General features: G+C 36.5%; 1 protein-coding gene across 4 annotated transcripts in view; it reads left to right on the forward strand.

The window, feature by feature from the left end:
- Positions 1-605: 605 nt before the first annotated feature.
- Positions 606-24,653, forward strand: part of LOC126701828 (inositol 1,3,4-trisphosphate 5/6-kinase 4-like) — a 92,882-nt gene continuing 68,834 nt past the window's right edge. The window contains exons 1-4 of one of the 4 annotated variants that reach the window (XM_050400234.1): positions 2,477-2,513; positions 2,963-3,091; positions 3,592-3,618; positions 3,827-3,930. In XM_050400234.1, coding sequence (XP_050256191.1) covers positions 2,983-3,091; positions 3,592-3,618; positions 3,827-3,930 — 240 coding nt within the window. In that variant the 5' untranslated portion in view covers positions 2,477-2,513; positions 2,963-2,982. Of the gene's footprint in view, positions 646-2,476; positions 2,514-2,962; positions 3,092-3,591; positions 3,619-3,826; positions 3,931-24,653 lie in introns of those variants that run through there. The other 3 variants (XM_050400233.1, XM_050400229.1, XM_050400230.1) reach the window with 3 other exon arrangements.

The raw sequence follows: 24,653 nt of genomic DNA on the forward strand, positions 1-24,653 counted from the left end.
GAGCTGGGTTCTGGAAGGCCACTGGGACTGACCGGCCTATGGCACAAAGAGGTTTGCTTTGTTTTGTGGAGAGCAAACAGGGGTTAAGTTATTTCATGGTGTTTGAACAATAACCGAGTCCAGCAGACTCGATTTCCATGAACAAAAACCGAGTCCAGAAAACTCAATTTCTATGAACAAAAATCGAGTCCAGCAGACTCGATTTCCATGTACAAAAACCGAGTCCAATGAACTCGATTTCCAGGCCTACGTGCACAGCTTGTCCAGCTCAGCTCCCCAAAATCGAGTCCTCTGGACTCGATTTGTTAGAAACCAAATTTGTTTCAAAACTTGCCTAACTAATAACATAGTTTGGGTTTTATAGTTATTTTATAAAAAAAATCCAAAAAAAGCTTCCAGAAAAGAGAAACCTGCAGTTGATTCCCTCTTTAGCATTACCTTTTCCTTTTTGTTTAAACGTTTCTCTTTCTCTGCAACAAAACCAAAACACAAACACATACACAGAGATAGATGGGCGTTGCAGGAGGAGTGATATTGGACAAGTCAGTAGTGTTAGCATCTAACTCTCCTCAACACGAAAACCCATCCTTGCAACCTGGTGCTGACTCTCTCCTCCGCATGCTCCGCCATTCCAAAATCCCTACGGTATTTCTCTCTTTCTCTCTCTCTTCTTCAACTTCATTGTTCTTTGCCCAATATTTTATTACAACCCCGTTCTGGGTTTTCTTTGATTTGAGGTGTACAAACTTTTTTTATGGTCAATTACTCAACCTTTATGTATTTATAATGAAAGTTCAAATATGTGTATAAACACCCCTTGAACGTTTAGACCCCCAATATACAAATTAACCAATTCAAGCTTTATGTCATACAACTAGTGTGCGTAAAATGAACATAAGCTATAATATAGAATTGGATAAACTATCTAAGCCAAATTAAAATCACAACCCACAGCAGATAATAAAAGGCAAAGATAAAAGGGAAGGAAGATGCAAACACAAAGACAACACGCGATGTGTTATCGAAGAGGAAACCGAAACCCTCGGCGTAAAACCTCTCCGCCGCCCTCCAAGCGATAAACAATTCACTAGAAAATGTAGTTGGGATACATGGACAGCAATAGACCCTCCAAGCCTAATTTACCCAGTGCACCTAAGCCCTCCAAGCTTCTTGGTCCAACGAGGTTGCGCCGAACCTTTTTCTTTTCTAGCTTCCCGGATTCCGCTACTAGACCATAGCATCAACCAATGTAGATTGGTTCCTTCCTAACTGCTTCCCAGCAAACCAAATAGCCCTCTCACAGTGATGAATATGGTGAGAACAAGGTTTTGGTAAAATGCCTCTCAAGGATTTGACAATGGAGAGGAAGAGAGTTGAGGAATTTGAAGAGACTCTAATGTATAGATTATTGGTGAATCAATCTTGTTTTTCTTTAGGGTTTCTCTCTCAAAATTCAATCTGGAAGCTCTCATACATTTGTGGGTATAAAGGGTATTTATACTGGAGTGAGAGAGGAAAGTGAAACGTTAGGTTTTACAAAACAGGGGTGGCTCGCGGCTTGGCCTCGCGACTTGACTAAGTCGCGAGATCCAGTCGCGAGATAATCGTATGCCCAGTTGTCCTGTTTTTTCCTGTAGTGCTCCAGCTAGCATGACTGTTCACCTTCTGGCACGCTTGGCACGTGTGCTGCGTTTGGCGGCTTGAAGCCGCGAGTCACCCGCGAGAGCAAGCCGCGAGTCTCTGTTTTCTTGCATACTCTTGAGCAATCAACACTCTATCTCACTCACTACCCTTACATCAAACCCACCTAAATATAGGGTTACTAAATGCTGAAATACAAGCAAATTTGGCACGGAATAAAGCCAATTAAATGGTTGATTAAATTCAACCTTACATATAACTACAAATTGTGTTCTGGGTATCTTTTATTTTGTCAATCAAATGGTTCTGATTATCCTCATGAATTGATTATAAGTGTTTTATTGCTTGCATGCTTACAATAACAACCACCACCACCACCACCCAGACTTAGTTCCAAATTTTAGGGTTGGCCATGGATCCTTTGTAGTTGATCCATTCATAATAAAGTGTCTAAATTTTCTGCTGGCTTTCAATCTCTCTCATTTTCTTGAATATTATACTCTTTTGATAAATTTGTTTAAATTCTATTGATGAGTTTTTTTTTTTTTTTTTTCCTTTGATTTCGTATTAATAAAAATTTAGTATAAACATATTTTTATTCTTAAAAGAAAAATAGTAGATCAATAAAGGGGAAAGTCTAAATCTTTTCATGTGTTTTTCCTGCCATTAATGCAACTTAAACTGTGTTCTTTTCCTCATAAGAGTTTGTTTTGAATCCTTGACTTAGAGAGGATAACATAGAAAATTTACTCTCTAAGAAATGGATGTCTTATATGCCATGCATTTCTAAAAGTATTAAGTCCTATTGACCAACATGCTTCGCCTTATTTTTGCGGGGGATTTCTTATGACTTGGGGCTCTCAGATGATAAGGTAGTTTTTCTTGTGCTACTCATATAACATCGAACTTTTTTTCCTGATAGATATAAATATATCAATATAATGTAAATTTATTGTCATTCTCATTTATTTGAGATCCATAACACACTCAAAAGTGAGTTTCTAATCTTATCATTGTTCAAAAAAATTTTAAAATTTTTATTTTGAATTACATGTTGAACTCTGTTCCCAATTTCATAAGTATCGTTATTTATTCGGTTACAAATTTTATTCCATTTTGTTAGCGTTAAGTATTAAGATGCTAATTACTTGTAATGTCCTTTTACTGGTTCAGGACACTACTGAAATTCGGACAGAATTTCTTTAATCCTGATCGAAAAGCTGTTAATGTATTTGTATTTTCTTCTTATAGGTGAGTCTTCTTAAAAGGCTGGCAACGCTTTACTCGTTTGATTGTTTTATCTTGAATACATCTTCTGTAGATGATGCTAAAAATGAGATTATGCTAGCTTGGGGTGACACTGGAGGCAGTATTTTGTACGTAGTTTCTGACAAGAAGAAGGAATTCTTTCCTAAACTAAGCAATTGCGGTTGGCTGATCGTTGTTCTCAGTGAGTACCACAAAACCTATTTTTCCCCAATGATGAAAGCCTCAGAGTTTTGTTTGGCTTGGGATATATAAGAGTATAAGACTGGATTTTCTGGAAAGTATTATCTTTTTATACTACTTTAGGTGTCTCAAACTGAATATTGAGCTCAGCTCTCTTTGGAATGTGTCTAGAGCTTTGTCTAACATAAAAGAATACAACCATCTAGTAAATTCCGATTACCTTGGTGTGAGATCTTTGGGATCTTATTTAGAAAAAAATATGCAATTTAGGAGAAGTTTTTGGTTTTATGATGGATGCATAAATTGGGTTAGAGACTGCAGTGGCCTTGATAGCTACAAATGACAATGGTACAGGAGTGTCCTATTCTGGAAATCAGTTATCTTGATGGGATGACAGTGACCTATAAATTTTTTAACTTCTTTGGACCTTGTAATATGTTTTTCTTGTGTCTACCAGAAAGAAAACTGCAAACATCTAATTGGCTTGATGTTCTATTGCAGGATCTCTTGGGCAAGAATCAGCAGATGGTGCGCACTTCCCTCTTCTGTGTTCATACTGCATAGGGTGCTATTTTTAGGCATAATTATATTTTGAGCCTAGTCATTTTCTGTCTTTCATATTCATCTTGCTATGTATGTGTGCTTTTTACTTGGTCAGAATTTGATAGTCTCTCTTGACTGCATAACCAATTAAAGTTAAACTCGTTGCTTAGTCTATTTGGTCATTTGCTTACAGTTACTGAAGGTGGCAGTGCATGTGAAAACTCAAGCATGATTTTTATGAACAAGCTAGAAGAGTTGCCTTCAACCATATGCCACATAAATAGAAAGGTTTCAAAAGTAACTTTGCCCCTTTATCACTGTTCCAATTATGGAAGATCTTATTTGTTTATTTATTAATTTTTATTTTTAATGTTTAAAAATAACTTGTAGAAACAGATAAGTCAGATTTTTTAAGAATAGGTGTTTATATCATTGTTCTTGAAGGGTGTAGGTTTTTGTTATTATAAATGTCTTGGGGCCTTAGCTTTATATTATTGTCCAAAGATACTTCTTGTAGGGAGAGATGGGCGATAAGTCTTAAGTTTTATTTAGTAGATTGGGTAAAAAATGTTCATCAATAAAGGAGGGAGGTTTGGGGGTCCATAAATTGAGTACTTTTAGTTTTAATAAAGCCTTATAGGACCATGGAGGTGGTCAGTGGTGAGCTTGGGAGAGAGTATTAGAGCAGGGCAGAACTCCTTTCCAATCATCTGAATTTTCTTGCTGGGGATGGTTCTCATGTTCATTTTGGTATCACCTATGGTGTAGAGATTCTCCTTTTAAAAAGACCTCTTTCCAGATCTGTTTGTTGAGATTGGCAGTGGGTAAGGAAGCTTCAATGGCTTCTTATTGGTCAATGAAGATTACAGAAGTATTCGGTGTTGGAATCCTCAGTTTTCTTAGTTGTTCTAGGACTGGGAACTAGAGTCTATGGACAATCTCTTTAATTTGTTGTATTCTATTTTTTGTCTAGTCAAGAATAGGAACAGTTAGTACAGAGATTGATTTAATATGGAAATTTTAAAATTCATTCGAATTATGATACTCTAAGAGGGTCTATCTAAGTGCAATTTCTGTGGAGACGCATATGGGTGTTAAGGTGCCTTGGGTAAAGTTGCTTACCTTGGGTAAAATTTAGACTTTGGACAATCTTCAGAAATGAAGTATTATGCTTGTTAGTTGGTGTTGTATGTGCAAGAATAGTGGGGAGTCAATTGAACATCTTTTACTCCATTATTCTTGGCATAAGATATTTGATATTTTGTATTTGCATTATTAGGAGTAATTTGTGTTTTACCAAAAACTGTGCAACAGATTTTGGAATGCTGGCAAGGAAGATGCATCATTGTAACGGATGTAAGATACAAAAGCAATTCTACTTATCAAAAAAAAAGAAACAAAAGAAATTCTTTTTTTTTGATAGGGAATAAGAATATTATTAAACAAACTTTAACACTAACGAAAGCAAATACAAGGTGTTTATGATGGTGAACACAAGGAAATGCAACAAACAAACAAACAACATCAAACAACAAGAAAAAACTTAAAGTGCACAACTAAGAGAAGAAATAAATTCCAAGATAGTAGCACAATCCGAGAAGCCCCAACACTTAGACCAATCAAATAAGGTTTTCTGGCATAGAGCTTGTAATTGAACCAAAGATTTCTCAGTATTCTCAAAAGAGTGCCAGTTTCTTTCCGTCCAAACAATCCACATCAAACAGCCAGGAACCATACATGTAAACCCACAGAGCTTGGCATGACTCATTGGATCCCAAAAATCTGATACATGTAAACCCACAGTGAGTGAGCTACAGGACAATGGAGGAGGAGATGATCCACAGTTTCCTCATTACGATGGCACATACAACACCGATTCACCAAAATGCGCCCCCTAAGCATAAGATTATCCAATGTAAGGATCTGCCCATGAACCGCTATCCAAACAAAAAATGCCACCCTCTTAGGAATCTTAACTTTCCAAACGCCCTTCCATGGAAAATTGGAGGCAGATGCACCCCGAATGTTATTGTAATAGGACCAAGTATCAAACTTGTCATTCCCATTGAGACACCAATGAGAAGTGTCACTCCCAACACCCCTAGGGATTCGAGATTGAATGAACTTAAGGAAAGAGAAGGCAGCCTCTAACTCCCTTTCATGAAAATCCCTGTAAAATCTCACATTCCAAAATCTATCATTTCCACCCTCCCGGTAGCATAATACATCAGAAATGCAAGCATCCTTGTCATTAGAACACATATACAACTGAGGATAGAGCATTTTAAGTGTGTTCTCTCCAACCCACTTATCATGCCAAAAAAGGATACGAGTGCCATCACCTACCACTAGGGCCACATGTTTGGAGAAACTCTCCCATCCATCATGAATACCACGCCACAGACCACATCCGTGGGCCCTTCTACATGCTTTAGTAGTCCACCCCCTTGACCCTCTCCATATTTAGTTGCAATAACCCTCCTCCAAAGGTGAGTGCCTTCTCTTCCAAACCTCCATAACCATTTCCTTAACAGGGCTTTATTAAAGTGCACTAACTTCCTGATCCCCAAACCACCTAGTTCTAATGGTAAACACACCTTCTCCCAAGCCACCAAAGGATACTTGAAACACTGCTATGTGTAATGTTACGGTGGCCACTTTGGAAAAAAAGAATTAAGAACTTTTAATAGTGCCAGGCACCCTAATCATGTTATTGAACAATTTTTTTAAAACCCCTGTATGATTGGATGACTAATCTAGGTAGTGTCCCTTCATCCTCTTTTCTAGACCTTATAGATCTTCTGAATCTTAGATCCTAATTTTTTTTAGGAGTATTTCATTGCACACATTGTATTCAAACATTCTCCTCTCTTGAATATAATTGTTTTACTTTAAAAAAAAATAACTTCAGAATTTGATTGCTACAAGTATCATTCACGTATGACTACCTTTTTTTATTAATAAGTACACCTGTGGGTACCTTCTTTTGTTACACACATTTATCACTCTTTTTATTTATTTATATGTTTTGCATTGCAAGCAGGCAATTGGTAACAGTGTCGTGATTGTTGGATATGTTATGAAACCTTCTCGTGAAGAAGATTTTGCTAAGGTGAGCCCTATATGAATAAATGTAGGTATTTTTAGTGGGGAAAAAAGACAAGAAATAAAACTTTGTGAGTTTTTTTCCCCTCATATGATACCATATACATGCACGAAGTTAACACAAAATTGCAAATGTCCCTGATCAAGGTGTCATGTTAAGGTGATATTGTAAACAAACAGAATTTGGTATGTGGTATTGTATGCTTCAAAGCGGTTGACTCCAGTCCATTGTTTTTTTTTTCCATGAAAGAAATGTATTGGATTCAGTAGTTTTAAGAAATATGATATATCGGAATGTATTATCATCTGATCACATGGCTTTGGCCCAAGGGATCTTGTTTGATTCGATTTAATGAATGTTACTGGCACTTTGGGCGGTCGTATATGCAGTTATGCACCTGATAAATTTTAGTTTTCTAGTTGTACTATTTGGATTCATGCAATTAGAAACTTATAAGTTGTCCTGGTTTTTGCAGAGGGGTGCATTTCCTTTGTATCCTACTCAGAATGGGTTGATATTCATGCCCCTCGCCTTTGAGCTTCCTTTATCACCTCAATTACAAGAGGTTGACATAGTTCTCCATAAAGCAACTGATGAAATTATATCCATTGAATTGAAGAGCAGTACAAACTTCTCTAATAGAATAGTTTGCACCTGCGGCATGCGGGACGTACAAAGGTGACTTTTCAGGTCCATAAAACTATATGTTTCGCGATCTGGTATGAACTGGGTAACCAAAGAAAAAATGAACATGCCAGTGCTAGTTTTTGTGTTTTATGTTTAGCCTCACATGAAGCTCTATCATTTATTTTTTTGATGGAATTGTTTTGTGATTATGCCAACATGAATCTTGTCAAGCTTTGGTCTTGGCCAAAGTCAAATGTTCGCCTTGTTAATGAACCCAATAAAAATACAAGGCAAAAATGCAAAACTGACCCTTTAACTTTCACATTTTTTCATTTCAGTCCTCTAACTTTCAGTTTTGTTAATTCAGTCCTCTAATTTTCAATTTTTGTCAATGCAGGATTCCGTTACAACTCAATTAGTGGCTGCCGTTAAAACTCCTAAAACGACGCCGTTTTGCCTTTTTTTTTTTTTTGGAATTAAAAAAAAAAGAAAAATTAAAAAAAAAGAAAAAAAAGAAAGAGAAACTTCCCCTGACCAAAAAGAAATCAAAACCAAAGTGCAAAAAACATTAAAATCAAGAAACTAAGGCAAACCCTAAAAGTTCAAATAGTGTATAAAACACCCTTGAACGTTTAGACCTCTAATTACAAAATAATCAATTCAAGCTTAATGACAAACAACTAGTGTGCGGAAAATGAACACAAGCTATAAACAGAATTGGTAAACAATCTAAGCCAATTAAAATCACATCCACAGCAGAAAATAAAAGGCAAAGATTAGGGGAAGGAAGAAGCAAACACAAGGACAACACAACGATGTGTTATCGAAGAGGAAACCGAAGCCCTCGGCCTAAAACCTCTTCGTCACCCTCCAAGCGGTAAGTAATCTACTAAAAAATGTAGTTGGGATACATGAACAGCAATAGACCCTCCAAGTCTAATCTACCCAGTGTACCTAAGCCCTCCAAGCTTCTTGCTCCAACGAGGTTGGCCGAACCTATTTCTTTTCTAGCTTCCCGGATTCCACTACTTGACCATAGCATCAACTAATGTAAATTGGTTCCTTCCTAACTGCTTCCCAGAACACCAAACAACCCTCTCACAGTAATGGATATGGTGAGAAAAGGTTTTGGTAAAAGGCCTCTCAAGGATTTAACAATGAAAAGGAAGAGAGTTGAGGAATTTGAAGAGTCTCTTATGTGAAGATTGTGGATGAATCAATCTTGTTTTACTCTAGGGTTTCTCTCTCAAAATTATCTCTGGAAGCTCTCTTTCTTTCGTGGGTATAAGGGGTATTTATACTGGGGTGAGAATGGAATGTGAAGAGTCAGGTTTTTCAAAACAGAGCTGGCTTGCGGCTTGGCCCCGCGGCTTGATTGAGTCACAAGATCCAGCCGCGAGATAACAGAACGACCAGTTGTCCTATGTAGTGCTCCAGCTAGCATGATGCTTCAACTTCTGGCATGTCTGGCACGTGTGCATCTTCTGGTGGCTTGAAGCCGTGAGTAACCCACGAGACCTAGTCGCGAGTCTCTGTTTTTCTTGCACAATCTTAAGCATTTCAACACACTATCTCACTCACGACCCTTACAACAATCCCACCTAAATACAGGATTACTAATTGTTGAAATACAAGCACATTTGGCATGGAATAAAGCCAACAAGATGGTTGATTAAATTCAACCTTACAATCTCCCCCTTTGGCTATTCCGTGACAAAACCCTAAAACAGACTCTAGACTTAATATGTGAGTTGGGAACAGTTGAGCACAACTCACTTACACCTAACTCTAGAAACTGTGATGCTCTTGAATCATATGAACATGAATCTCCTGAAACACAACAATACACCATAATCATTGTATGCAGAAAAGTATGAAATGCATATGAAGCAGGCAAGATGTGATCAAGCAAATATGGAGTTAAGAAACAGACCATGGCTTGATCAAACAAGCAATCATTACAAGGTAGTGACCACAATGCTCATTCACACTTAGAATGAACACTTGAACATACAAGCTAACAAGAACAATGCAAGTTACTTGTATGCCCAACACTCAACCAATGCATAATACACTAAGTATATGCATCTAGGAACAATCCTACAAGGGTACAAGAGTGACAGTACTTAATAAGAAAATGCATGACATTTAGTTAGAAGTACTGATTTAACAAAGTATAAAGGCTGCATAAAGCATGGTACAGACCATAAAGCCTACGGATAAAGAAAACAAACCTTAAAAGCTTACAAAAGCAACATGGGTACAAACCACATTATATACTTAAAAACATTAATAATATATATATATATATATATATATATATATATATAAAGTAAACCAAGTAAACAAGATAAACACAGTTTTTGACTGCTCCCCCTCAAATTAGTACTCCCCCTCAAGGGCTGCTCCAAAAGAAACTTCTCCCCCTTTTTTACAGGAATGGCCAAAGGGTCACTACCCATGATGTGTGGTGAAACTGTCAAATTTTGCTGATAGAACATCAAGCTGGTCCTGCATGGCTGCTATCTTCTCAGACTGCTCGGTCTGGACCTCTCTGATTCCATCAAGTCTTTTCAAAATGACCTGAAATGCATCTGGAGGTATATCTGAAGAAGTTGATGCTCTAGTCCTCTTGCCACTCCTTCTGGGTGTTGAAGTTGATGCCTGACTTACTGCCTCTGCCTCAGTCTCCATTGGGATACCCTCTCCTTCATCACCTTCATCTTCTTCACTTGGAAGACGAACACTTATCCTCTTGAAGGTTTGCTTGTTAATTGCTGAAGGTGTAGACATGGGACTGATGTCTCGAGGAATTGCAACACCCTTCTTTCTAAAAATCCTCATGAGTAGGCTAGGAAAGATCAGTTTAGGCCTAGAAGTGGTTCTAGTCTCATCCACAATAGTATCAAATATGTGGGAGCTGATATCAATGAATGCCTTTTCCTTGAGCTCCATCAGAAAAATAGCTTTGGCATTGTTAATTGTAGTCAACTTCTTTATAGGATACAGTTTAAACATCATGATAATAGTGAGACACCTCATGTCCACTGGAAAGGTTGTGGTATTAAGGCATTTCCCTTCTGTCTGTCCACCAATCCTCTGCTGTACAATTTCTATAGAAAGCATCCTATCCTTATAGTTGATGAACTCATGATCTTCTAACCCCTCAAGACCTAGCACATCATCAATGTGATGTGCATCTAAGGTAAATTCTGTTCCTCTAACCCAGCAGCTCAACTCTTCTTCCTTTATCACAATTGGAGTAAAACTCCCTAATCAGGGGTTCACACACAATTGGTAAATCACTCAGCAGCTTGTCCCATCCTCTCCCCTCAAAACAACTAGGGATAAAGGTGTTTCTCAAGTCCTCCAAATCCACAAACCTTTCTTGTATGACTCCTGCCTTTAAGAAAAAATTCTTATATCTCTCAAAATGGGAAACAGACCTAAACAGATTAGGGTCCATTTTCATTCTCTTATCTGCTTTCTTGGCAGGTGTTTTCTTCTTTGGGGATGAAGGAGTCATATGTAAACAAGCAGAAAAGGCCACAACAACAAAGTACAGTACATGTGTAAAACAAATCAGTACTTTGTTAGTGTCATAAAGAGATGAGTGTAGAGCAACAAGGCCAAAGATGGCTGTATAAAGGAAAAGCCTCAAAACTTAAACCAACAACTCAAAAGAGTGTACCCATTGGTAGATACTCAAGAACAACCAACAATCTGCAGAAGAGTTCTAATGCTACAGAGTATAATATCACCCAAATGACAAACATATGTCAATGAGACATATTTTGATGAGAATGAGATGACACAAAATACTTAAGACAGAAGCACACATACAATCTACAACCACAAAATCAAATCAACAAAACCTAACAAACAAAACCCAAACATTTTGAAACAACACACTAAAATAAGATCAAACAAGATGGGTATAAGTCAGTCAACAAACCCTAAGCTAAGAGAAAGACAATGATAAAGAACAAATCTAGCAACCTAAACAAGTTCATAAAAACCAAGAGTCTCAACTAGCTAAGCACAGATAGAGAACAATACCGAAACACTAACCCAATGCAAATCAGAATATCAACACATATAATCAAGAGGGAAAAGCTCAAAAACAAGAAATACAGAGTGTGAGAATGAAAACCCATACCTTTTTCTTGAGGATTTTGAGTTGAGATGAAGCAAAAATAGAGTTCGAAGAGGGTGACACGGAGTGTTTCGGAAAGAGACAGTTGAGAGAGAAAGTGAATAGTCACAAAATTTTGAGGGAAAACTAAATTTTTTTAAAAAAAAACTGCCCTCACTATGCAAAACACGCGTTTTTCGCGGCTGAGCTAAGTCGCCAGATAGTCGCCAGATACACCCGCCATAACACTTCAAGCCAAAAGTTTTGAAAAATTTGCTAAGTGTTTTTCGCAACTGAAAGTCTCACTCGCGAGGGAGTCGCGAGCTAAGCCTCGAAAATCTCTGTGTACCCCTCACGACTGGACCTTCCACTCGTGAACAAGTCGCCAAAACTGACTCGTGAGCTCGCGACTGTGGCATGCGACTTGACTTACCCGCGACTGAGGCGCCAAAACAGGGCAACACTGTTTTTGAAATTTTCAGTTTTTGAAGAACAAAATACTTTCCAAAAACAACTAAAACACTCAAAAATCTTTTTGAGTTTGAATCAACAAAGATTGAGCATGTGAAAACACATTTTATCAAGTACAATCACACAAATGAATATGGCATTCATTGAACATAAACTTGCGTGTTGTGTGTGGGTATCAACAATGAGATAGTCCTTAGTCTAATGTGAAACTTCAATGATCAATTCAACCAAGGCATACACAATTAGTACTAGATCATATGACCCATCTCAATTATAGAAGTATGCATATATGACCTCCCACAAGACTTGATTACATAATTTGGAGCTTTACATTTGACTCCACTTTCAATCATAACATTTGATCTTTTTTATCCTTTTGAGACAATCATCTCTCATTGTGAGAGTGATATTTGATATTTCACCTTGATGAGATAGCCTCTGGCTTTTTGAATAATCATTCACTTTTTTCTTTTTTTTTTGTCGCTTTCCTTTTTTCCTAGTCGAATACTAGTATGTGCGACAGGCTTTTGCAGCTCAATATCTCTTTTCATTTGGAGATTTACATTTGGTGAGCTCTTTTTGGCAAAAACAAAATTAAGGAGTGAGAAGATATATAGGCACAAGTTTATGCATGTCTCAAGATCAACATAACCATTCACTAATCATTCATGACAAGTTTGAAGATCTATTTACAACAGTCACATAGATTTCAAGATTTTTTCTACAGTGATAAGAGTGCAAAGGAACAAGCTACACTCGTAAATGCACAAAGCCATTAGCACAAAGGTACAAGACAAAACAAGTTTTGAGACAAAAACTCAACAATGTCGATCAAACTTTTTGACACAAAAGAAGGAAAAGATTGATCAAAAGCAACATTTAAAAAAAATTTAAATGATAGAACGCAAAAACAAACAAACAAATTTCAACCCACACAATAGATAAGCAAACAATCAAACAAAGTCACAAAGCATAGGAAGTATTGATGTATGGACATGTTGTAATTCTTATGCATGAGTACCATTTTTCACCCACACGTCACTTGCGTTTGGGGTGATTTCCTTATAGGATTGGGTACGAGAGTTAGGGCTTTCAAACCTTCGTGCGAAGCTTTCCAAGCAGTTTGTGAAAGCACCAATCATCTTTATCACGTCCATCATTTCGGGATCACCACTTTGATCTCTTAATGGTTCACCAGCCCAATTTCTCCTGTCATTTCTAGGTCCTCGTGACCTTGGAGCAGTTGCATTATTCATGGCTCTCAGCTTTTGACAATTTGGCCGAGTATGCCCTTGAAGTTCGCAGTGATGACACACATAGTTCGATCTAGGACCTCTTTGTGATTGTGGACGAGAGTTGGCTCGGGATTCAAACCTGCCCACAGATTGATTACGGGGGTTGTTCACCATCCGTTGGTTCTCCACATTCCTCTTCTCCTCTATCTTGGGCTTCTCAGCAGTAGGGCCAATTTCAACTGACTCTTTGGCCTTTATAAACTTCACTTCTTTAGTGATATTGTCAGATAAGCTACTCCCTCTGGTATATCCCAACCCGGATTTGTCTGAAAAGTTCTTTTGAGATGAAATAACATCATCTAGCTTCTTGGTGGTGACCCTCTCTATCTTAGCATTTGCTTGCACAACCTCTTACTCAAGAAATCTCACTTTTATGTAGGCTTCTGACAGCTCATCATTCAGTGTTTCTATCTCACATTTGGCCTCCTTATAGCGAATTAGGAGACTTTTATAGTCCTTCACTGCCTTCTTCATCTTTCTCACAGCTGCCTTAACCACCCTTGTGTACTCACCCGACTTCTCCAGGAGTGAGTTATAATTCTCTTGAAGATTGGCTGTGCTTTCATCTTCTTCAGCATCTGATTCTTTAACAACTCCCAATGATTCTTCATCACTATATTCTCCAAGTTCTCGTACAAGCAAATTCAACTCGTTTGAAGACTCAACATGGGCAATTGTCATAAATGCAGAATAATTTCCTTCTCCGTCACAACTTTCCTCAGAATCTGAGTTGGATGAATCCGAGTCACTCAGTGTCGTGGCATACACCTTGCCTTTCGATTTCAAATAATTCGGACATTCTTTCTTAAAGTGTCCATGTCCGTTGCATTCAAAACAAGTGACACCTTGTGTAGATTGGGATTCTTTTCCATCTTTCATTTTGAATTCCCTTTTCTCCCTTCTTGAACTTTGGAATTTCCCTTTATCACCAAATTTTCCATTATTCCTGAATTTCAAGAATTTTCGGAAATTTTTCACAAGGAATGCAACATTTTTGTCAACCACATCTTCATCCGATGAGTCATGGACTTCCAATTTTTCATTAATGGTCTTAAGAGCAAGAGATTTGCTCTTCCGTTGATTGGGCAACGACATTTCATAAGTCTGAAGAGAACCAATCAGCTCTTGGATTTTGATGTCATCAAGATCCTTGCTCTCTTCAATCGCTGTCACTTTGGCACGAAAACTTTCCGGCAATGATCGAAGGATCTTTCTTACTATTTTAGAATCCTCCGTTGTCTCTCCCAAATTGAACTTGCTGACAACCACCTCATTTAGCTTGCTATAGAAAGAGTCAAAGGACTCATCCTCACTCATTTTGAGCTCCTCAAACCGAGTGGTCAACATCTGCAGCTTGGTATCTTTCATTTTCTTCGTGCTTTCGTAGGTGGTCTCCAATATCTCCCATGCTTCTTTGGTAACGGTAATGTGAGAAATCCTATGAAACTCATCTGGAGACAGACCACAGAAAATTGCATTAAGTGCTTTACTGTTAGCATTAGATGCGGTGAGTGCTGCCTTATCCCATGTGGATTTGGCTTCCTCAGGCCTGGTCCAACCTATATCAACAGTATCCCAAATTGATTCATCAATGGAACACAAAAATGCTCTCATGCGAACCTTCCAAAAAGCATAATTACTACCATCAAAATATAGAGGTGCATTTAGGGATTGAGACCGATACATCTCAATAGGGGGTCAAGGATTACACTATGGTAATGAAACCACTAAAAGTGTACCCGCTCTGATACCAATTGAAAGTTCAAATAGTGTATAAAATACCCTTGAACGTTTAGACCCCCAATTACAAAATAACCAATTCAAGCTTAATGACAAACAACTAGTGTGCGGAAAATGAATACAAGCTATAAACAGAATTGGTAAACAATCTAAGCTAATTAAAATCACATCCACAATAGAAAATAAAAGGCAAAGATTAGGGGAAGGAAGAAGCAAATACAAGGACAACACAACGATGTGTTATCGAAGAGGAAACCAAAGCCCTCGGCGTAAAACCTCTCCGCCGCCCTCCAAGCAGTAAGTAATTCACTAGAAAATGTAGTTGAGATATATGAGCAGTAATAGACCCTCCAAGCTTAATCTACCCAGTGTACCTAAGCCCTCCAAGCTTCTTGCTCCAACAAGGTTGCGCCGAACCTATTTCTTTTCTAGCTTCCCGGATTCCGCTACTTGACCATTGCATCAACCAATGTAAATTGGTTCCTTCCTAACTGCTTCCCAGAATACCAAACAGCCATCTCACAGTAATGGATATGGTGAGAAAAGGTTTTGGTAAAAGGCCTCTCAAGAATTTAACAATGGAGAGGAAGAGAGTTGAGGAATTTGAAGAGTCTCTTATGTGAAGATTGTGGATGAATCAATCTTGTTTTACTCTAGGGTTTCTCTCTCAAAATTATCTCTGGAAGCTCTCTTTCTTTCGTGGGTATAAGAGGTATTTATACTGGGGTGAGAATGGAATGTGAAGAGTCAGGTTTTTCAAAACAGGGCTAGCTCACGGCTTGGCCTCGCGGCTTGACTGAGTCACGAGATCTAGCTACGAGATAACAGAACGGCCAGTTGTCCTATTTTGTCTTGTAGTGCTCCAACTAGTATGACGCTTCAACTTTTGGCATGCCTAGCATGTGTGTATCTTCTGGCGGCTTCAAGCCACGAGTAACCCGCGAGATCCAGTCGCGAGTCTCTATTTTTCTTGCACAATCTTGAGCATTTCAACACACTATCTCATTCACTACCCTTACAATAATCCCACCTAAATACAGGGTTACTAATTGCTGAAATACAAGCAAATTTGGCACGGAATAAAGCCAACAAGATGGTTGATTAAATTCAACCTTACAAACCCATATGAATTTATGGTGGGAGGAGAAGGAACTCGGTCAAATGTTGGCAAACCCAGATGAACGATATCATGCAACGGTGGCCATATCCACCAATCTTTGCAAGACAGAGAGAGCAACGTCAGAAACCCAAACCATCGCCCACCACTGTCCTCCATGCAAGAGAGGGGGGATGATCTGTGCAAGAGAGCTTTGGAGCAAGATTCAAATGAATAGTACACTTCGTACATTCATTTCTTTATGATTGTAGATTCTGAAAATAACATTTGTTTTTGTAATTTATCATTGTCTTTCAGTCTTCTGTTGAATATTGTTTTTGGTTTTCTACATCTTCTTTTAGATGGGTTTCTGCTGGAGTATTTAAGGATTTATATTGTGGGTTGGAAAATTAAAAACATTTAAGGCTTTCTTCTGGTATAAGTGCTTTTGTTTAAAAGAAACCTTGATCTGTTTTTCATTTTTTTTTTTTTTTAATATTATGCACTGTCACTGGAGTTCGGTGATGGGGTTCTGAATTGGTTTTTTTTTTTTACTTTAAATTCTGAAATTTATTATAAAAAATTTAAAAAAAAAAAAAAAACGACGTCGTTTTGGCTCATTTAACGGCAGCCCCTAACTGAGTTCTAACGGAGTCCTGCATTGACAAAAATTGAAAGTTAGAAGACTGAATTGACAAAACTTAAAGTTAAAGGACTGAAATGAAAAAAATATGAAAGTTAGATGGTCAGTTTTGCATTTTTGCCAAAATACAATGATAATTTGTAAGTCCATATATTCTTCTGACTCATCAAAATGCATCCAAAATGCGTGGAAACCTCACTTAATTTATGAACTATAAATATTCAAAACATTTTTCCCCGTAATTTGTTATAATAAAAATTCTCATACTATAAGTTGAATCAATATAGTTGATTTTAGTGTTAAAAACTAAAAATTCCTACAGATAGACATGCATGTAAATGTACAGTATACGTATGTAAGCAGGTATTAACAAGTGATAATCTTGTAACGATTTGTAGATCCATAGGTTAATTCTGAGTTTTTTAATTTATTTTATTTTATTTTATACTGCAGTGTATTTGTAGCCAATTAGACATGAGCTCATATGGTAAGAGATTGGGCGGGGTTGGAGGAAGTTATAGTTTTAAATCTTTCTAAGCAAAAAACAACAAACACCAAAAAGAAAAGGCTAAAAAAGGTTTAGCATTGCTTTAGTCTTCTGATTCTAGAATGCCTGAAATGTAGTTGACAACTTGTCCAATGTCATAGCTTAATTACTTGAAGTTTAGCCAAAAAGCAATCATGTTAATTGTCTTATGAGCCTCTAAGAAGAGGATTCTGAGAAGAAGATGGGATCTTTGGAGAGCTCACGTGTTTATTTTGGTATCAAATGGAAGGCGCATTTTATTAGAAATTTTGATAATTGAGGAAATCTTTGATATTTGATAAAAATAAAATTGAGGAAACTTTTGTTCTGATTTTAGCTGATAACATAATCCATAGTTTGTTTTTACATGTCTCTTTGTATTCATTTATTTTATCTGAAAGTCACAACAAAAATAATGAACAGTCTTTAAGTTTTCTTTAATAAAAAACTTGTTCTTGGACAGATAATTGGTGGATCACCCAGATTGCTGTGTGATTGATTCATTTAGCAACATCTCTATCATGGTGCGTACTTCACGCTCAGTTTGATCTTACATCTTTGAGGTCAATTTTGGACATTTCAGCATGTTCCCTCCTCAGTCCTGATTGTTTCTTTCTTTACTTGATGGTGGGCCCTGTAAATTCCAATTTGTTCTAGCAAATTGGTTTTGAATCTCAACTAACACTTTCTTTCTTCTTTTTTTTTTTTTTTTTTGTTGTTGTTGTTTGTACTGCTTAAGGAATTTTCTGAATTTTTTTGGACTCATAGTAAAAAGGATAAGTCTAGGATCATTAAAAATTTCACTGTAGTAAATTGTTATTGATAGATAAAAGAAATATATATCTTAATGGTGGACTTGATGAGAAATAAATACTAGAAAATACTATACTACAAGCAAGTATTAAATTTTAATATAATAATTAATGGTCAAAGAGAAATAGGCAGAACCTAAGCAACAAAGAAAACACAATTAGGGTTGTTTGATATTGATCAAAACAAGCATGGGTTTGTCAATGTTGTCATATTCAGTACCCTAAGTGACCCGTTCTGTTCCTATGTAAAGAAATCTAATCAGTTTTAGTCCTATACTCCTATCACAGTCACAGCTAGCTGTATTCTGCTGCTAATTGTGATGGGAATTTGGTACTTTCCAAAGTGGACCAAACCGGGTTACCTTGCTATGTAGGCTATTGGACTCAAAGGCCCAACAACACTTTTTTAAGTCCGCAGCTGCCCTCTCATTTGGATTTGGATGAGCCCAATTGTCCCTATCCCAGATTATTTGGTTCCCCCAGCCTAAGCCCAACTCAAGAAAAATTCCTAAGTTGGGCCAGAATTCTCCATCATGGTCTGTACCCACCAAAGAGGAAAACAGACCAGAGAAAGATTAAGGACTACATAGAGAATTCCTCTATGCTGTTTTGAGGTAACAATGAATAGATGTATTAGATAATTTTATTTAGATGATCAATTATCAATGCTAGCTTAATCTAATTTAATTCCTTCAATTTAAAGGCAAACAGTTACCTTAATGTTGTCTTTCCTTATTCTTGTAGGTCTGAAATTCAGGCTTCTTAGAAGATCATTCCATTGAAGCTCTTGAAGTGGATTTTGCAAACAAGTTTATTGGAGGTGGTCCTTTAGATAGGGGCTGTGTCAGTTTGAAGACACTTATGCTGAGGTTGTTTGTCAACTCAATAACTTGCATCAAAGTTCGCTATCCAGTATGTTAATACTTCTTTGAAATGAAAAAGAAGAAAAAAAAAAGGTAGGTCTAGCTAGGAAGTCTAGAGGTTGTGTATGATATGTGTTTGTCAATTCTACAGTTCCTTTTCATCAAAGATGAGTAGAGGAGAACTGGAGAAGGGTGGCAATCTTAATCATGAATATTTCTTATCCCTTCTTCATGCAATCAATTCCATTGCACTGCTTTGCACTTATAGAGTTGTATATTGTACTACCTTTGAAAAAGGGTAAAAGGTTTTTTTTTTTTTTTTTTTTTTTGCTTTAAAATTTTCCGGGTCATGCAAAATGTTCTATGCAATGTACATATAATATTTAAGTTATTTCATATTTCGTACTTCTATAAACCTCTCTATCTTGTAAATTAGTGTATGGTTTTCCTTTGTATTTTGGTTGTAGAGATTATATTTTCCACTGTTGGTTTAAAGCAGTGGCAAATATAATTTTTTCATATGCACTGCAGTAATTGATTTTCAGAACTTGTGAATCAGGTCCTGCACATGGTACATGGATAGGCATGACCATATCTTGTTCACGTCCTATAAAATCTGCTGTCATTTTGAGATTTGTTGAAGTCTGCAATTGTGTATTGCTTCTTTATTTGTTAGAATCCATCAGTTCTGGCACCCCTCCAGCTATTATCTTTCCCGCTGTTATCTCCTGTTTTAAAACGGATGCAATTCATCTGTCAAGACCGAATCTAAGGATCAATTATCAAGCAACGTCATATTTCACAAAGACACTTTTTTGTTCAATGGCAGTTAATTACCCACCAACAACACATTCACTGCTCTCCTTAAGTCCTTCCATTGTCTCCTTTCCACTAAAATCCTTTAGCATTGCTCTCTATCTCTTTCAGATTTCTGCTACAACTTCAACATCACTCTTGCATGGTATTTCCCTACTTTTTCCTTTCCTTAATTTTTGAAATGGGAAGATCTAAGATAGGCAACCAACCTATTGGAGAGAACGCTCATATCGTGCATTCTTTAGAAAGGGAGAAATTTGGTGTAGATGTGATTGAAGAAATTAACCTGCTTATCACTCCCAAAGAAGTCATTTCTTGCTAAAGCTGGAGCTCTTTTTTGAGTTTGTGTTAAATTATTAATGATTTCCATAGAAAATGAAAAGATAGTGGTGGAGTTGCAGCAAAAATTCCAGTGTACTTCCGACTTCCTTCATTTTGCGTTACTATGTAGCACAACAATTGTATTGAAAGCTTCCTTTCTCTGATTGAAATGTACTACAGTTGGGGACTAAGTTAAGCAACTTGTGAAGAGAAGCAATGATAACCCTTGAAAAGCTGTGAAGGTGTTTGTGAAAATGATTAGGCTGATGGTAGCTTGTTTTTTTTTATAAGTACCTCACCAAGGGCTTCATTTTGTCAGCAACCACTCATTTTTTGCATGGTACTTAAGCCATTGAAAGAAGAATCCAGTACTTGCATGCTTTGATGGACCTGGTCTTGTGCTTGCTATTTGCAACTTTTAGTTCTATGGTTGGGCTGTAGGGTCATTTTTTGTTGGGTGAATGCAAGGCTTGTTTCTGTATTTGCTGCTCATTGAACTGTTGTACATTATCTTGATTAATGAAATTTTTTTTCCATCAAAATTTTTTTGTTTGAATTTAGTATAAATGAGGTCTCTATATTTTTTTCTTCTTTGAGAAAATTATCCCAAGGCAGTATTTGTATCCTTGCGTGAGATATTACAGAATAGGTATAAAAATATTAATTGTAGGAAATTTTTGCTTCAAGAGTTGCAAATGCATCAGACTTTGTGTTTGAATCTTGCAATTTCTTCATAGTGCCTCTCTAGAGTCACCACTATGACAGTGATGTTGTATTTGCTTTCCTTTTTTAGTGCATGCCTTGGGAAATACGTAGAGTTGCCAATCAGAAGATGAAATGAAAACTTCAAAATTGTAATTTGATTATATTTTTTTTCCTCTTTCACTTTGATCTTTTGTTTTTGTTATTTTGATACATTATAGATGCTGATAGAGAGAAGTTGTCAAGGTTAGATGGAAAATTTGCTCAGTACTTTGCAAAATCTTAGACGTTTATTTATCATATCACCACGATGCATACAACATAAAAGGCAGTTTTTTTTTTTTTTTTTTTTTTTTAAAGACTTGAAGAAACTGAGTGAGTTGATAGGTAACTGTTTAACTTACTGATGCTAGTTTTTGCCTTGATGTTGGAGTTTATCTTCATGATTTAGCAACCATGCTGTTTTTTTTTTAATCAGTATAAGAATAATATAAAAAACCCTGTTTTATAAATAGCAACCATGCTTGCAGCTGTTGATCCTTCACCTATGACTTATACAGAGGGTGTGGTTAGAGTCCAGACATGTGGCATCACTAAGGGACTAACAACATTATACAACAAACAGAAGAGGTAGTACTTTTGGACACCTAAAATCAGCAAATGTAGCTGCTTGATAGTTGGTTCCTATGAAGACCACATAGCTGAAATGAGTTTTATGATCCCATTCCTGTATCAGGTAATGGGGCTCTAACCATAATCATGAATTTTATGATTAAAACAGCGTAGAGTTGAAGAGTGTTTCTCAGTATCCTGAAATTTTTGTATAGAAAAAATAACTTTAAAAAAAATGGTTAGAGTCATTAAATGAAAAAAGAAAAAGAGAGACAAAACTATTGTGCTCTGACTGACTCATTTGTACTTTCTTTGAAATGAACCAGGTTTGGGAAAGCCACTGAATGGACTGATAAACTCACAGTGAAGGTTGCAGTCACTGCTGATGCTCCCGCTCTATAGTCAAATTGGTCATGGAATGCGTTATGGACTCCTGAAGTATTTAACCTATTGATTGATAATTCAGGAGACTTTATGGTTAGAATTAGCGGTTCTCAAAGATGTTCATAGTTCCCATAAAAAAAAAAAAAGATGTTCATAGCTGTTGTGACGCAACTACTTGCCTATGATTTCAATTCAGATATATCCCACATAACTATGGTCCAGCATCTGATTTGGTCACTGCCTCAATCTTGATGCTGTATGGTACTACAGAAAATAACAAGATTGTACTTTTCTATTTCTTGAAAGAATAAACTCCCGGTGTACCAACTATTGAAATCCAATAAATATTTTTTGGGAAAGCTGAAATGATCCAAAACTGCAAAAAGATAATAATGCTGTACCAAGATGAAAGGGGGCTGTCTTTAGGTGGTTTTGGTATACCATGGATGAGGTTTTAGGTGAAAATTTTGTGTTTTAGCCATTTTTGGTATTTGCATTATTATGATAAACTTGAAAAAGATATTGCATTACCTTTATTTTGCGTCTTTTAAATTATTTAATAGGATGATTTCTATGTATTTGCTATGTGCAAATATACACATTCAAAAACATATGTATGCGGAAGCATAGATGCAGAGACACATGTATGGGTAACTATCAACCTGTAGGTCTTTTTTTTTTTTTTGTTGTTGTGTCAATGCGTAGCCATTCGGATTTTTTTTTTTTTAATATGTTCACTCTTTTCGACTCATCTGCAATTTTCAATTTTTATTTCTAATGAGGTACATAACATTCCCTCCCTTTTATTTTTTTTCCTTTTCTTTTTCGTTTTTTTTTTTTTTTTTTTTTTTTTTTTTTTTTTTTTTTTTACCACCTTCAAACTTGTCTTGATGCTAACTGGTACCAAAAGAACGTTCCTACTCCAAAATGATAACTAGTAAAGTGAATTTCCTCTTTATCTAGTTTTGAGCATTTGTGTTCAACGAAACGAACCACTTGGGTGTTGACTAGTTTGGCCTTTGAGGCATCCTAATTTGTTTAGATTATACAAATCTTCAACTTTTGATCACAATCTTGACCACCCGCAAGTTTATTAATATCAATTTCACAATTTCGGTAGTAAGACAATTTACGTTATCCATGAGTCGATCAAGGGAAGTATTCAATATGGAGAACATCCCTGGCATCTCTTTAAGAATGCATTGTTGCCAAAATCTAACACCACCTTTTGATGTCCAAAGAAAAACTCATATTTTGTAAATTTGGACTTGGAATGTCAAATCAAAGACAACTTTTGAGCCCTGAAAGCTAGCAATAAATTTAATAATAATTAATTGCCAAGAGAGAATACTCAGAAGCTAAAAAAAACAAAGACAACACAACTTAATAGTTACCGATAGAAATGTGTATGTGCCGGATTAGATCGGGTTAAAGAAATTTTTTGACCCAACCCACTATGGTGGGTTAAAAAAAATTCAACCCAACCTAACTCAACCAATCACATAAGTCCAACCCAACCCACATGGGTCAGGTTGAACCCCATGGATTGGACATTTTTTATTTATTACTATTATCATTAAATTGAGCAGAAAAAAAATATAAATATAAATATATTAAAAAAACCCAAAGATTAGTATCAATGTAACTCCTTAAAGGCAAACAACACTAATGACTAAACAACAAGAGTAATTTGCTAGGGTTTGTGTGAACTAATTGACTTTTATGTAGGATAGGAAGAGCTAGTTATTTTAAAAAAAATATTAATTATACAATATATTTTAAATATATATTAAATATATGGGTGGATCGGGTCGGGTTTGGTGGGTTTGGAATTTTATGACCCGTACCCAACCCGACCCGCTATTAAAAAAAAAAATTGTAACCCAACCCAACCCACCAAGCCTTAAAAACCGACCCAACCCGACGGGTTAGGTTGGTTTTGGCGGGTTGGTGGGTTGGCTACACACCACTTACATCCAGTCCCACGAGTATCTTCACCTACAAGTACGACCCATGATTTTGAAGCCTTCATTACATTCTCTTCTTTTTCTCTCATTTGCGTGTGGGTGTTTTCATTTAAGTCCTTACGCAAAACTTTTTCATTCAGAGAGAGAGAGAGACACAGAAGTTGCTCTTGCTCTTCTACTTGGACATTTATACTAGTTTCTCTCACCCATGAACGTTACTCTCACTATGAAGAAATTATATGATGCTCGTGGTGGACTACGTCACTTATCCACCATTCTAGTAAAAGGCTCCCACCTATTTAAAATTGTTGAGTCAGTATTCAGTTTTTATTTAAAACTTCACAATTTTAAACAGGTGGGAGTCTTTACTGGAATGGTGGACCATATCACTTTTCCATCATAAGGACCTTATAATTTCTCCTCACTATGCTCTTTATGTTACATACATATGCCTATGGACATGGTAGGTGTGATCATAAAGTGGACTAACAAACTTTGTGCCACCACAGTTATGTTAGTTTCATATTTACAGACTCTGGCTTATAGATATATAAAAGAGTAAACTAAATTTGGTCCCTAACCTTTAGGTTGAATGTTAATCTGGTCCCTGACCTTTTAAATGTGTCAATTTAGTCTCTAACTTTTTGATATTGTGTTAAAGTAGTTCCTCCCGTTAAGTGATAGATGAAAAATGCTGGCATAGCTAATGGACAAAATAAAATATAAATTTATTAACACATAAATTGCCACTTGGATTGACACGTGGCCTAAAAAAAAGAGAGCAAGTGCACGTGTAAACACATCTTAAATACCTTTTTTTTTTTTTTTTTTGCACTTTCTCATCTTTCTAGTAAACTTTCCTTGGAAACAAACACGTACTAAAAAAAATCAAAACCAAAGATTA

The sequence above is a fragment of the Quercus robur genome, chromosome 10, assembly GCF_932294415.1.
Source record: "Quercus robur chromosome 10, dhQueRobu3.1, whole genome shotgun sequence".
Taxonomy (NCBI): domain Eukaryota; kingdom Viridiplantae; phylum Streptophyta; class Magnoliopsida; order Fagales; family Fagaceae; genus Quercus; species Quercus robur.